This window comes from Myodes glareolus, chromosome 11, assembly GCF_982192425.1.
Source record: "Myodes glareolus chromosome 11, mMyoGla1.1, whole genome shotgun sequence".
Classification (NCBI taxonomy): Eukaryota; Metazoa; Chordata; class Mammalia; order Rodentia; family Cricetidae; genus Myodes; species Myodes glareolus.
The window spans coordinates 21,606,738-21,623,051 of record NC_142036.1 but is presented as its reverse complement, the minus strand read 5'-3'; the positions used below and the strand labels follow the sequence as shown (position 1 = coordinate 21,623,051).

General features: G+C 42.5%; 1 protein-coding gene across 2 annotated transcripts in view; it reads left to right on the top strand.

Moving 5' to 3' along the window:
* The window catches only part of Ak7 (adenylate kinase 7), a 67,745-nt gene that overhangs the window by 46,177 nt on the left and 5,254 nt on the right, over positions 1 to 16,314 (top strand). For both annotated transcript variants that reach the window (XM_087911520.1, XM_087911519.1), the window contains exons 15-16: positions 8,675 to 8,872; positions 11,621 to 11,841. In XM_087911520.1, coding sequence (XP_087767646.1) covers positions 8,675 to 8,872; positions 11,621 to 11,841 — 419 coding nt within the window. The remainder of the gene's footprint in view (positions 1 to 8,674; positions 8,873 to 11,620; positions 11,842 to 16,314) is intronic.

The following is a 16,314-nucleotide window of genomic DNA, read 5'->3' as shown; positions in this document are numbered from 1 at the left end:
AGACATTTCTTTAGAAGAAAAGAAGTATGGGCCGTAGTGGCACACACCTTTAATTCCAACACTCGGGAGGCAGAGGCAGGCAGATCTCTGTGAGTTCGAGGCCAGCCTGGTCTACAAGAGCTAGTTCCAGGACAGGCTCCAAAGCTACAGAGAAACCCTGTCTCGAAAAACAAAACAAAACAAAATAAAAAATCGAAACAATAACAACAACAAATAAAACAAAGCCACCTGATTTAGTATTGGGAAACGCTTCAAGGAGTTCATTTTGTAAATTCCACAGTAGATCCTATGCTGTCACCAAGGCAACTGCATAAAATTCAGCTCAAAATGTGTCAAGTAATGAGCATGTGAAAACCTTATTGAGGACTGGGGGTGGGGTAGGCTCAGCAGTTAAGAACTGGCAGTGGTTTGAATGAGAATGCTGCCCATAGACTCATGCATTTGAACACCTGGCCCCAAGTTGGTGGCACTATTTGGGAAAGGTTAGGAAGTGTGACTTTTTTTGGAGAAAGCATGTCACTAGAGTCAGCCTTTAATAATCTGGGGGAGGCAGTCTGAGGTTTGGTAGAGACAGTTATAGACTGAGGATGAAGTCTGAGCAGACAGTCTGAGGACAGGATCACCCCTTCAGTCTGAGCATTGGTAGAGGTGAAGAATCTGTATCTAACTAACCCTTAAAAGAGGTCATGAGGAAGTAGTTTGCTATTCACTGGGGAAAGAACATCCATGAGACAGCTGTCAATGAGCGAAGCAAAGCACTGCCTAGAAAGAGGGAAAGAGGAGAGGGCTGAGCGACTGCCAGGAGCACCGGCAACAGTGGCTTCCAGCGGTGGCTCCCAGAAGCAGTCATAAGAAGTTTCTCTGGGAAAGGGCCAGCATCCACTACCATTCTCTGTAAGAGACACCTTGCCAGTACAGCCACCACTGAAAACGTGAGCCCTGTCGGCACTTAGAGGAGTGACCATCAGAGCTGTGGCCCCACCTGCACCTGAAGGCGCCACCACCTGAGCTTTGGGACTGCCTGCGCCTGAAGGAGCAATCGCCAGAGGCTCTGCTCTGACTGCACCGGAAGTAGCATTCACAACTACACCAACTGGGGTAAAGAGGGACCCATTGAGGCACAGGCCTTATCTCTACTGATTGGAAGAAGAGATGGGCAAACAACAAGGTAAGAATTCACTTAACAACATAAAGAGCAACACGGCACCACCTGAAACCAGTGGTTCTCCAACAGCAGGACCTGAGCATCCCAACACGGATGAAGCAGAAGAAACTGACTGACCTTAAAAATAACTTTATGATTGAGGCCCTTAAAGAGAAAATGAAAAATTCTCTTAAAGAAGTGGAGGAAAAGACAAACAAAAATTGGAAGAAATCAACAAATCCCTTCAAGAAAACCAAGAAAAAGCAATCAAACAGGTGAAGGAAATAGTTCAAGAATTAAAAACTGAAATAGAGGTGAAAAAGAAAACACAAACCAAGGGAATTCTGGAAATGGAAAATTTGGGTAAATGATAAGGAACCACAAATGCAAGCATAAACAACAGAACACAAGTGATGGAAGAGAGAATCTCAAACGTTGGAGATATCATAGAGGAAATAGATGCACCAGTCAAGACATTAAATTCAGCACATTTTTAACACAAAATATCCAGGAATACCACAAAAATACCAAACCTAAGAATAATAGGGATAGATGAAAGAGAAGTCCAACTCAAAGGCACAGAAAGTGTATTCAACAAAATGATAGAAGAAAACTTTCCCAATCTAAAGAAGGATATGCCTATGAAAGTACAAGAAGCTTACAGAATACCAAATATACTGGACCAAAGAAAAGTTCCATCACGATATAAAAATCAAAACACTAAACATACAGAATAAAGAAAGAATATTGCGACCTGTAAAGGAAAAATGTCAAGTAACATATAAACGCAGACCTATCAGAATTACACCCAATTTCTAAATGGAAACTCAGAAAGCCAGTAGATCCTGGACAAGTGTTATACAGACACTAAGAAATCACAGATGCCAGCCCAGACTACTATACCCTACAAAGCTTTCAATCACCACAGATGGAGAAAACAACATATTCCATGACAAAGCCAGTTTAAACAATATCTATCTGCAAACCCAGACATACAGAAATCCAACCCAAGGAAGTCAGCTACATCCACAAAAATACAGGCAATAAATGATCTCACAGCAACAAATCCCAAAGAAGGGAAATACATGTCGCCACCACCACCAAAAACAAAAATAACTAGAACTAGCAATCACTGGTCAGTAATATTCCTTAATATAAACGTACTCAATTCACCTATAAAAAGACACAGACTAACAGAATGAATATGAAAACAGAGTCCATTCTTCTTCTGCATATAAGAAATATACCTCAACCTCAAAGACAGACATTACTTCAGAGTAAAGCATTGGGAAAATATTTTCTAATCAAATGGCCTAAGAAACAAGCTGGTGTAGCTGTCCTAATATCTAACAAAATAAACTTCAAACTAAAATCAATCAAAAGAGATGAAGGGACTTTTTATATTTGTCACAGAAAAAAAACCCAAGAGGAAGTCTCATTCTGAACATTTTTGCCCTAAATACAAGGGCACCTACATTTGCAAAAGAAACATTAATAAAGCTTGAATCATACATTGAGCCACACACACTGATAATGGGAAACTTCAATGCCCCACTCTTACCACTAGGCAGGTACACCAGGCAGAAACTTAACAGAAAGAAAAGAAATAAAAATGTTTTTGATGGAATTTTCTGTCCCACCTGATCCCACAGCTATTCAGTCCCAAAGAAACACACAGAGGCTTATATTAATTATAAACTATTTGGTCTATTAGCTCAGGCTTATTATTAACTAGCTCTTACAACTTACATGGCTTTGTACCTTTTCTCAGTGAGGCAGTCTCATATTGCTTTCTTTGCATCTGTCTGGTGACTGCAGATTGAGCCCTTCCTCTTCCCAAAATTCTCTTAGTCTTATTGCCCCACCTATACTTCCTGCCTGGCTACTGGCCAGTCAGCATTTTATTAAACCAATACAAGTGACAAATCTTTACAGTATACAGAAGCATTCTCCAACAGCAGATGTTATGGCCCAAATGGACTTAACAGACATCTATAGAATATTTGACCCAAGCACAAAAGAATATACCTTCTTTTCAGCACCTCATGAAACCTTTTCAAAAATTGACCATATGCTTGATAAAAAAAAGTAAACCTTAACAGATAAAAAAATGGAATAACACCTTGTATCTTATTGGGTTGCCACAGTTTAAAGGTAGAATTCAGCAATAACACTAATTTCAGACAGCCCACAAATACACGGAAATTGAACAAAGCTCAACTGAACTAGCACTGGGTCAAGGAAGAAATAAAGGAATTAAACACTTTCTAAAATTCAATGAAAATGATTGGGCAGCATACCCAAACCTATGGGGCACAATGAAAACAGTGTTAAGAGGAAAGTTCATAGCACTAAATGCCTACATAAAGAAGCTGAAAAAAATCCCACACTAGGGAATTAATAGCACACCTGAAAGCCCTAGAACAAAGTGAAGCAAACTCACCCAGGAGGAGTAGAAAGGGGAAATAATCAAATTGAGGGCTGAAATCAATAAAATAGGAACAAAGAAAACAATACAAAGAATCAATGATACAAAGAGTTGGGTTTTTTTTTGATAAAATCAACAAGAGTGACAAACCTTATCCAAACTAACTGAAAGGCAGAGAGAGAATATCCAATTTAACCAAATCATCAATGAAAAGGGAGACATAACAACAGATACTGAGGAAATTCAAAGAATCATCAGATCATACTTCAAAAACCTGTACTCCACAATATCGGAAAATTTAAAGGAAATGGACAATTTTCTGGATCCGTATCACATACCAAAATTAAATTAAGACCAGGTGAACACATTAAATAGATCTATAACCCATAAGGAAATAGAAACAGTCTTCAAACGCCTCCAAACTAAAAAAAAAAAGTCCAGGGCCAGATGGTTTCAATGCAGAATTCTACCAGAATTTCAAAGAAGAGCTAATACCGATAATCCTCAAATTGTTCCACACAATAGAAGCAGAAGGAACACAGCCAAACTATTTTTACAAGTCTACAGTTACCCTAATACCCAAACCATACAAAGACACAACTAAGAAAGAGAATTACAGACCAATCTCTCTTATAAACATTGATGTAAAAATACTCAATAAAATACTGACAAACCAATCCAAGAACACATCAGAAAAATCATTCACCATGACCAAGTAGACTTCATCTTAGAGATGCAGGGATGGTTCAACACACAAAAATCTTTCAGGGGCTGGAGAGATGGCTCAGTGGTTAAGAGCACTGGCTGCTCTTCCATAGGTCCTGAGTTCAATTCCCAGCAACCATATTATGGCTCACAACCATCTATAATGAGATATGGCGCCCTCTTCTGGCATGTGGGCATACCTGGAGGCAGAATGTTGTCTACATAATAAATAAATCTTTAAAAAAATCTTTCAATGTAATCCACATATAAACAAACTGAAAGATGTTTATATGATCATCTCATTATATGCTGAAAAAGACTTTGACAAAATTTAACACCCCTTCATGATAAAGGTTTTGGAGAGATAAGAGATACAAGGAACATTCCGAAACATAATAAAGGTAAGATACAGCAAGCCAACAGCCAACATCAAACTAAATGGAGAGAAACTCAAAATGATTCCACTAAAATCAGGAACAAAACTAAGGCTGTCCACTCTCTCCATACCTATTTAACAAAGTACTCAAAATTCTGGCTAGAGCAATAAGACACCAAAAGGAGATTGAGGGGATACAAATTGGAAGGGAAGAAGTCAAACTTTCACTATTTGCTGATGTTATGATAGTATATATAAATGACACCAAGAATTCTACCAGGAGCTCCTACAACTGATAAACACCTTCAGTAATGCAGCAGGACTCAAGAGTAACTGAAAAATTAGTAGCCCTGAGAAAGAAATCAGAGAAACTTCGCCCTTTACAACAGCTACAAAAAACATAAAATATCTTGGGGTAACACTAACCAAAGAAGGGAAAGACATGTATGACAAAACTTTAAGTCTTTGAAGAAAGAAATTGAAGAAGATAACAGAAAATGGAAAGGTCTCTCATGCTCATGGATAGGTAGGATCAACATAGTAAAAATGGCAATCCTACCAAAAGCAATCTACAGATTCAATACAATACTCATCAAAATCCCAGCACAATTCTTCACAGACCTCGAAAGAACAATACTAAATTTCATATGGAAAAACAAAAAACCCAGGATAGCCAAAACAGTCTTATACAGTAAAGGAACACCTCGAGGAATCACCACTCGTGACTTCAAACTCCATTATAGAGCTACAGTAATGAAAACAGCTTGATACTGGCATAAAAACAGCCAAGCCGGCTAGGTGGTGGTAGTGCACGCCTTTAATCCCATCACTCGGGAGGCAGAGGCAAACTGCCTTTGAGTTTGGTCTACAAAGCTAGTTCCAGGGCAGCTAGGACTGTTCCACAGGGAAACCTTATCTCAAAATAATTGAAACAGACAGTTGGATTCCAATCGAGTCAAATAAAAGACTTGGATATCAGTCCACACACCTTTGAAAACCTGATATTTGACAAAGAAGCTGAAAAATATATAATGGAAGAAAGAAAGCATCTTCAACAAATGGTGCTAGTATAACTAGATATCTACATGTAGAAGAATGCAAATAGACCCATATCTATTGTCATGTACAAAACTCAAATCCAAATGGATCAAAGACCTCAACATAAATCTAACCATACTGAACCTCTTAGAAGAGAAATTGGGAAGTAGTCTTGAATGCATTAGCACAGGAGACCACTTCCTAAATAGAACCCCAGTAGCTCAAACACAGAGCAACAATTAATAAATGGGACCTCTTGAAACTGAGAAGCTTCTGTAAAGCAAAGGACACGGCCAACAAGACAAAATGACTGCTTATTGAATAGGAAAAGATCTTCACCAACTCCACATCGGACATAGGGTTGATCTTCAAAATAAAAAGAACTCAAGAATCCAGACATCAAACTACCAAACAATCCAATTAAAAACATTGGGTACAGATCTAAATAGAATTATTAACAGAAGAATCTCAAATAGTTGAAAGACACTTAAGGAAATGATTAATATCCTTAGCCATCAGGGAAATGCAAATTAAAACAACTCTGAGATACCATCTTACTTACACCTATCAGAATGGCTAAGATTAAAAACACATATGATAGTTTATGTTGGAGAGGATGTGGAGTAAGGGGAACACTCATTCATTGCTGGTGAGAGTGCAAACTTGTACAACTGCTTTGGAAATCAGTATGGCGATTTCTCAGAAAATCAGGAATCAATCTACCTCAATACTCAGCAATATCACTCTTGAGCATATACCCAAAGGGGGCTCAATCATACCACAAGGACACTTACTCAAATATGTTCATACCATCACATTATTCATAATATCCAGAACCTGAAAACCACCTAGATGCCCCTCAATTGAAGAATGGATAAAGAAAACATAGAATATTTACACAACAGAGTTCTACTCAGCTGTAAAAAGCAATGACATCTTGAAATTTGTAGGTAAATGGACAACTCTAGAAAAAAAAACATCCTAACCCAGACCCAGAAAGACAAGTATAGTATGTACTCACTCATAAGTGGATACCAGACATAAAATGAAGGACAACCAGCCTACAGTCCACAGCCCCAGAAAAGCTAGAACCCTCCTCCAGAAACAATAGAAACAGCTGGAGAGATCTACAACTAACCACTGGGCAGAGCTGGAGGCCAAGAGAGGGAAGAGTGATAATATGAACATAGGGGTCAAGATCCTGATAGGAAAACCCACAGAATCAGCTGATCTGAGCTCTGACTCCAGACTGACAACTGAGGAATCTGGATAGGACTGAACTAGGCCTCCTGAATGCAGGTGACAATGATGTGGCTTGGGCAGTGTGTGGGGTCAGTGGCAGTGGGGCCAGGATCTAACCCTAATGCATGACCTGACTGTGGAACACACTCTCAGTGGAAAGATACCTTACTGAACCCAGGCACTAGGGTTAGGGGAGGGCCTTGGTCCTGCCTCAACAGGTGATAGGACAGACTTAATTGACTTCCCAGAGGAGGCTTTACCCTCTCTGAGGAGTGGATGGGGGTTATGTGGGGAAGGTTGGGGAGTAGAAGAAGAGGAGGGAGAGGGAACTGGGATTGGTATGTTAAAAAAAAAGAGGACAAGAAAAAAAGAAGAGGCCATGAATAACTCTTTCATACTTCCTTCCGACATATTAGCTTGTCCTTCGCACTTGATAAATCTATAATTGACTTAAAAAAAAGAATTATCAGGTGGTGGTGGCACACGTCTTTAATCCCAGCACTCGGGAGGCAGAGGCAGACAGATCTCTGTGAGTTCAAGGCCAAACTGGTTTACAGAGCAAGTTCCAGGACAGCCTCCAAAGCTACAGAAAAACCCTCTCTTGAAAAACCAAAACGAGGGGGCTGGAGAGATGGCTCAGCGGTTAAGAGCTCTGCCTGTTCTTTCAAAGGTCCTGAGTTCAATTCCCAGCAACCATATGGTGGCGCACAGCCATCTGTAATGAGTCTTGGTACCCTCTTCTGGCCTGCACTGTATGCATAATCAACCAATAAATATTTTTTAAAAAAGAAATCAAAATGGAAACAAAAAATCTGTGGGAGAGAGGAGATGGGGGAGAGACTGTAATTGGGATGTAATATATGAGAGAATAATCATAATAGTAATAATAATAAAGATATTTAAAGACTCAGGTCATGCCCAGTTTACACGCTCTCTCTCTGCTGTCTGCTTGCAGTTCAGGGTGTGAGCTCTCAACTTGCTGCTCCAGCCACCATGCTTGCCACTCCCCTATGGTAGTAATGGACTCTTATCCCTGGAACCACAGCCCACATAAGCACTTCCTTCCACAAGTTGCCTTGGCTATGGTGTTCATCACAGCAGCAGGACTCTCGCTGTTCTTTCAGAGGATCTGAGTTTGGTTTCTAGCACTTTTGGGTTGTTCACTTCGACTCTAGTGGATCCAGTCTCTCTCTGGCCTCTTTGATCACCATGCACACATAGTATGTATGCATTGATCACCACGTACTCAGGTACACATTGATTACCACATACACATGGCATATATACACACTGGCACATACATAACTCAAAATCAAAAATAAATCTTAAAAAATAACAAAAAAGAAAAGCAAACAAAAATATAGAAAAACAAGAACAAAAAACCTCACTGAGCCTCCCTATCCTGTAGAGGAGTCCTTACCACACAGCATACTGGGTCCAGGGGTGAAAGTCCAGAGATGCAATTGTCACAGTGTTAGTAGAGATCTTTTATCAGTCTCTTCTGCTTCTAGAGGAAGAGAGGTAGTTGGGAAGGAGGGGTAAAAAAAACAGATGCTGCAGACCCCCAAGTGGGCTCGAAGTCTCTGGAACCGTGAGGTCTGCACGCATTTCTCCTCCGGGAAAGATGTCAGGCCTTTTTCAGCAACGTGAAGTCCCAGCTGCTGAGCAGATATATTTGGTTAGCTGTGGCCATCCATCCCTGCTGTGCCGTGCCAATTCCAGACTTTTCCCCTCTCCCCAGAATTTGTGTGTGGTCTGGATGCCTCTGACGACTTTCTGAAGGAGCGGGTCATGAACCTCCCAGAGAGCATCGTGGCGGGGACTCACTACAGTCAGGATCGATTCCTCCGCTCTCTGAGCAACTACCGGGACATCAATACCGATGACGAGACGGTCTTCAACTACTTTGACGAAATTGAAATCCACCCAATACACATTGGTATGAAGTAACCTTCAAGATCCCAGCAAACCCTGATGTACATGGTACAGGGATTGGAGGGCCGAGGGAGAACCCGGGTATAGAATGTCCCTGGCAGAGCTCAGGAAGCCAAAGGATCAGGTGAGCACTCGTTCAGGACAGTCATTTTACCTGGGGGTAGGGCGTTAGGATGTTATTATTCTACGGAAATATATGAGTCGATTAAGAATGAAAGTCAAAATGGCCTAGTCCTGCAAAGGAGTGTGCTTGCGGTTCTGGGGACTTCGAGCACTGTCCCGGCTTCCTTGCACAGGGTTCTGTCCCCTTTGCATTGCCAAGCACCGGTGTTGAGCACAAACTTCTCCCAACCTTTAAGTTTGGTCAACTCACCCCATCCGTACCCCTCCGAAGGTAGCACACAGGAAGCAACACACTTTATCTTCCTCTTCCTCTTTATGTGGCTCCAGAACCTAGAGTTCCTAGCAGTCTGGTGCCCCTTGGCTTGGTGAACCCCTGGGTTCCCTCCTGGCTTTCTGGATCTTGACATGTCTTCTGGGTTTGAGGAGTGAGGAAGGAGTGGTTTGTTTTACCTCGCAATTTGAGGGAAAAGTCTACCCGCCCTCCTTCCTGTTTTCCACTCAGGGTAGTGACTGGGGTTTCCTCCGTTTACATCTCTTTTCGCACACCAGGCACATTTCACATGGGAAGGCTCAAGGCTCCTGTCCTCCGCATGTGGACATTTGTACTAAATCAGGGAACTACGGAAGGGCGGTGAATTTCAGAAAATGGTCATTGTTATCTTTTCCCTAAAGTCCCCAACTTATTCTTAGAAAGATGAGGAAGAACCAAGGGAGAGACTTTAACAGCAGAAAGGACAGGAGGAACGAATGGGCACCACTGCCTGTCCACCTCCCGCCCTGTTCCTTGGCGGTCCATGGCATTTGGCTTCAACTCCACACTGCCAACAGGGAGATGACATAAGAGCAAAGGAGAGATCCACCCAGATGAGGGGTGCCTCAGAGCCAGGAATGTGGGGCCTCCAAAGGGTCTGAAGATCCCCTGGGAAGATCTTTGGGATCTCTCTCTCTCCCTACTGCTTCCAGATCCATTCTTTCTTTGGACCTTTAGCCTTTAGACCAGCATGCTATTCCGGCTCTCTGGCCACCCTACCAGTGTCCTGGAGTTTCCAAGATCCCCTGGGAGTCACATTTAGAGCTAGACTGGACTCTGTTCCCATCCCGCACTTCTAGAAGGGCAACTCTGCCAGTCTAGGTTGGTTAGGTGCCTACAGCTATTCCCCATGAGCAAGCTTGGTCTCCAAAAATAGAGCCCTTTCAAAATGTTTTCCAGCACCTACTGACAAGCAGGTTGCCATTACTCCTGAAATTCAGGGAGAAGTGCAGTGTGTGTACATGCAGCCCTGGACATCTGGACAAGTAAATGTCAAAAGTCAGGTAGTGAAGAAATGGTAGATGAAACAGTTTGCTCTTTGGTCTTTCAGTGGTTTTTATTGTTTTCTTTGTATTGAAAATCAAATCCTGGACCTCAGTACATTGAGCTACATTCCTAGTCATTTTTTGGGGGAGGGGGAATTTCAAGACAAGGTTTCTCTGTAGTTTTGGAACCTATCCTGGAAATTAGCTCTTGTAGACCATGCTGGCCTCGAACTCACAGAAATCCATTTGCCACTGCCTCCCAAGTGCTGGGATTAAAGGCGTGCACCACCACCACCTGACTGAAAAAAAATTTTATTCAGAAACTACAATGTTCACATTTGGGTCAACCTGATCTACAGAGTGAGTTTCAGGACAGGCTCCAAAGTTTCAAAGAAACCCTGTCTCAAAACAAAACAAAACAAAAAATAAAACTAACCAAAAAAAAAAGGGGGAAGTTCATATCATAGCAGCATATACCATGTGCATAGACGGTGGATGGGCATGGTGGCCCACCTGTAATTCTTAGCTGTGGAAGGGAGGTTACCCAAGCAAGCAGGCTGGCTGAACTGGCTTTTATTGGTGGGTTCTAGGTGAAATTGAAAGACCATGCCTTGATTAATAAGGTAGCAAACAATTAAGGAAAACTCTTGAGGTTAACCTCAGGCTTCGACATGCATGTGCACACATGTATTTGTGCACCTACAACGTCCCTGTGCCCACACACATGGAACATGCATACCTACGCACATACCATCCATGTATGCAGACAAAAATAAACACAAATACAGACTATAGTATAGTCCATTCGCTCAGAGCAATAACTTCCAAACTTAGAAAGGGCATATGTGTTGTGTGCCTGTGATCCCAGCATGAAGAACAGAGGCCTAGCAGCCATCTACATAGTGAATTCCAGTCTATTTAAGGCCACTTAGTGAGATCTTGTTGCAAGAAAAAAAAAACTAGTCAGGCGGTGGTGGCGCATACTTTTAATCCCAGCACTCAAGAGGAAGAGGCAGGTGGATCTCTGTGAGCTCGAGGCCAGCCTGGTCTACAAGAACTAATTCAAAGCTACAGAGAAACCTTGTCTCAAAAAAAAAAAAAAGAAAAAGAAAAAGAAAGAAAGAAGAAAGGAAGGAAAAAAAAAACCTGTAAGAGCCAAGGCCAAATCCTCCCACCCCTGACTCCCAGACTCCATTGTAATTGCCCTTGAGAAAGGAAACTTGGAACGCAATGTCAATGTCACCATTTCTCACACACCTATGTAGAGTGTCTTTTCTAGTCACAGACACATCTGGAATCTATGTGTAGATCTTCTTTCTTCTGGCATTTAAAGATGTAGGGAAACTCGAAGATGCCCAGAACAGACTTGCTATTAAACAGCTCATCAAAGAGATCGGGGAGCCGCGGAATTATGGTTTAACAGATGAAGAAAAGGCAGAAGTAGAAAAGAAGGCTGCGGAGGAACGCCTGGCCAAGGAGGCTGCTGAGACAGCAGAGCGTGAACACAAGGAGGCCATGGAGATGGCAGAGAGGATAGCCCGCTGGGAGGAGTGGGTGAGTGTGAGAATGGGAATTATTGGGGCTGGGCTGCAAAGACACTTAGGCCAGTAGAGAAATGCTCCAGACAGTTTTACTTTTTATCATGTGCGTTATTTAAAGAAGGCATCCATCGTGTTTTACTTGGCACCAATAAACAGCTGTTGCCTTTAGAAGTCATAATATGGGCTACAGTTGGCTCGGGGGTAAGAGTGCCAGCTGCTCTTTCAGAGTAGTCAGGTTTGAGTTCCAGCACCCACATGTAACTCCGGTCCCAGGGGATCGGATGCCCTCTTCAGGCCTCTGTGGGCAGTGCACACATTTGGTGCACAGACCTTCATGTAGGCAAACACTCATACATATAAAATGATAAATAAAATGGTTACAAGCATTATTACTATACATATGAATATATACCATTATGTTGTGAGGTGACCTTGTGATTCTGCTTCCACACTTAGCACTCAACTCTGTCTCTCCACTCTGGTCAGGACTAATTTTTGTTTGTTTGAATAGAGGGTTTTACTCTGTGTTCCATGTTGGTCTCTCACTCATGATGTAGTCCAGATTGTCCTCAAACTCATGACAATCCTCCTGCCTCACTCTTCCAATTGCTTGGCATTACAGTTGTGAGCCACCACATCTGGTTCTGGTCAGGGCTTTTTGGTACGTTTACATGGTCAATCTTTGTCTCCAGTCTATTTCCACACTGATAGCACATTTTCTCCGTACCACCAGCTCCCAAATAACAACCCCGAGACTTATTAATTATGAAAGCTCAGCTTAGCTTGGGCTTGTTTCTAACTAACTCTTATAACTTAAATTAGGCCGTTTCTATTCATCTATGTGATATCACACAGCTTCTAGTTTTCACCTCTCCTCCTGCGTGTCCTGCTTCCTCTGTGTCCGCCTGGTGACTCTTTCTTCTTCCCCGAGACTGTCCCCAGAAGTCCCGCATAGCTCTTGGCTGTTTGGCCCTTTACTAAACCAAACACAGTAACACATTTTCACACAGTGTGAAGGAATATCCCACAACACACACTTCATCCAGAGGATACTTTCAAAATGCACCGCCAGTATAGCCAGTCTCTGTGCATACTCCTCTTGGGCTGCCCAGTACCATTGGGTAAAAAAATCAGTACTAGTCACTGTGATCCACAAGGTCCAGTATGACCTGGCTGTTTCTAATATTCCTATTTTAATCATTGTAGTCTTCCTAAGCTTTCTTATTTGCCTAAAGTTTTTGCTAATGAGATAATCCCTTGCCACCACATGTGAAATACCAACCCTGGACTCTTTCTCTAACATGTTACAACCCCCTTTACACTTCTTCTTTAGTCTTTACATTTACTATAACCGATGTATTGTGTATTTTATGAATTTATTCAAGCTGTGTGAGCACTGGCATGTCTTTGTTGTTCTTTGCTGCACTCTTACTGCTTTGAATAAGGATTGATATATATCAGACACTCAGTAAATACTGAAGAAGGAAGTGGGGAGGGAGGCAAGCTCTTATGCAGACACTTTGGGTGACCATGACACCTGTGTGCCATCACAGAGGCTAGTGATACAGATAGGGATCTATTTTTTTTAATTTTGTTTGTATGTGTACGAGTGTTTTGCCCACACATCTGTCTGTGCACCATGTGCATGCAGTGTCTGCAGAAAGTCAGAAGAGGTTATTGGGTCCTCTGGAACTTGAGTTGCAGATGATTGTAAGCCACCATGTAGGTGCTGGGAATAGAACCCCAGTCCCATAAATGCACAGCCAGTGCTCTTAACCACTGAGCCATCTTACCAGTCCTAGGAATCACATCTTTAGGTCATGCTTTATTCAAAGAATGGGAGATCTGAGAAGACTACAAGTTAACATCTTTTAAAAGGGAGGTAAGAGATGGCTCAAAGAGGGAAAATATGTACTGCATAAATACCCAAGACTATGGAGAACAGCTCATTCCAACCACCCCAAAAGGTGAGCCGGTTCACACATGCTCTGCCTACGGCTGTGTCCCTGCACTCTCTCCAACGCTGCTTTCTCTGTGTGTTCACATCGAGGCTGTAACAAGGCTGACCTGACAGATCTGTCTATGCTTGTTAGGGGTTTAAGGATTTTCTTTTCCTCATGTTGTGCATTTTCTCTGTGGATGCTGGCACTGCACCTTGCTCTTATTTTCTGAGAATTCCTAATAAAGAGCTGCAGTCTTCCTGAACAGAGAAGTGGGACCCCGAGGCTCCTTTACAGGACATGTGTACTAACTAGCACCATCTCTGGGGATTTTTCTTAAAGGCAGAGTGACTGATATCATGGGAAGAGAGCTTTTTATATATTCTTGGCTTCTTTGTCTCCCACATGGGGTGATTTACACTCTTACTGGGTGCTTTAATATATTAGTGAAGCTGGAAAAAAAGGCTGACATGGGAGGGGAAGGAACAAGAGTTGCAAGAGAGGTAGTGAAGTTGCACACACAGAAGTTGCACACACACTCAAGGTGAGCCCCCAGGGCTGTTTCCTGTTTTTCTTCTTGACTCTTTGGGGCTCCTTCCACGAAAGCTATGTAACAGAAACTGGAAATAGCTTCTATTGGTCTCCCGAGTTTTGTTGCTAAGAGTTCAAATCTTGCTCTGTTCTCTACAGGTATGTGTCCCCACGCAGGTTCCTCTTTGGTTCACATATTCCCTCTCTGTAAAATGAAGGTAAAGGCAGAAGCTACTTCACAGTAGCTACTTCACATCCTCTGTGGTGATGGAAGAATTTACATAGCACAGATAGACTTAGGAGCAGGAAGAGAAATGCCAGTGATAGCCAACCAATCAACTAACACGGGGGCGGGAACCACCAAAATCCTCTCAATAAAAATTCTTAAATTCAGCTCACCCAGAAAGGATGCAGGCTAAGTGGCTAGGGTGAAAAGCAAGATTCAACTATCTGTTGTCTCCAAGAAACTCACTTAGCAAGCAAAACCACCCCAAACAGAGTGGGACTGGGGGGACGGCTTCCAGGCCTGATGATCTGAGTTTGGTCCTGAGACCACATGGGAGAAGAGGGTGACTCTCACATCCCAAATGCACCATGGCCGGTGGACACATGTGTTGGGTCTGGGGGCGGGGGGGGGTCATGCAAAGATGGGGACAGACCACCAAAGTCTAATAAACCAGAAGCAAACTTTATTCCAGAAACCAGGAAAAAATAAAAAATAAAATAAAAAAATCTCCATGGGGCACAAAGAGCTTATCAGCTAGCTGAGACCACAGCCTGAGGTGGATTTTGTAAGGCTGTGGCAGAGGCCAGTTTCTGAACCCACCTTTTTATAATAGGGGCACCAAGCATTAGGTCTGAACAAAGAAATTTTTAGAATCTCGAGGTAAAACTCAGATACAGATTGCAGAGGTAAAACTCAGATACAGATTGCGTACTTTCTCCTTTAACAGAGTTTCTCAGTTAAATTAGTGTCTGTACTTAATCTATTGTCTTCCTTGGTGCTTGCAGGCAATGTTTACTGAAGCCCTGTGCTCCTCCTTTGATGCTGCCAGTTTCACATAGCAGGGATAATGCATAACCCAGAGGTCATTTATCTATTTCCTAAAAGTTGACTCAGCTCATATCCGTAGGCTAGCTCTCAGTTTGCAGAGAGATGCTTTGGCCTTGTAAATAGAGCTATGGGTTGTAAAGCGGAGTAACCCACTGTTAATAGTTAATCCTCAAAAACAGAAAACCTGAGAAAGCTGCTGACAGTCTGTTCTCATTCTTCTAGGCTGACAACTTTACATTTCTTTATTTCTACATTCCTATTTCTGGAATCTACCTGTTTATATTCTTATTCTTGGACCCTTCAGTAGCGAGAGACTTCAGTATCCCAGTCTCATATTTAGAGAAGTCTTCCAAACAAAAACTCACCAAGAAAGCATCATTGCTAAGCTCTAACACTGCTCAAACAGAGCTAACATGTATCTACAGACTATTCCATCCATGCTCAAACAGAGCTAACATGTATCTACAGATGTGTGGCGCACCCCTCGACCAGCAAGCAGGAACGACCATGAAATCAAGGATTCTTCTCTGATCACACTTTATTGGAGCTACTCGGTTGAAGGGAGAGCAGGAGCAAAAGAGAGAAGGAGAAGAGAGAGAGAGAAAAGACAGAGAGAGGGAGAGCAGGCGAGAGAGAGAGAGAGAGAGAGAGAGAGAGAGAGAGAGAGAGAGAGAGAAAGCGAAAGAGAGAGAAGCCCAAGCGGCAGCTGCTTTTCTAGGGTGGAGAGGCTTGGAAACTGTCCTGATTGGTGAATACCATTCTGCTGGTGCTCGGGGCCTCTGGACAGGCCAGGGAACCAAGGCTCAGTTATGCAAAAGCAGACCAAGGCCCACTCGGCAACCTCAAAGGATTTGTTTACCTCCAAGTTGCAGGATGCCAGCACCATTTAACAATGGCGATGTTCTGACAGCTCCTTACATACAGACTATTCCATCCAGCTGATAAGGAGCACACATCGTCC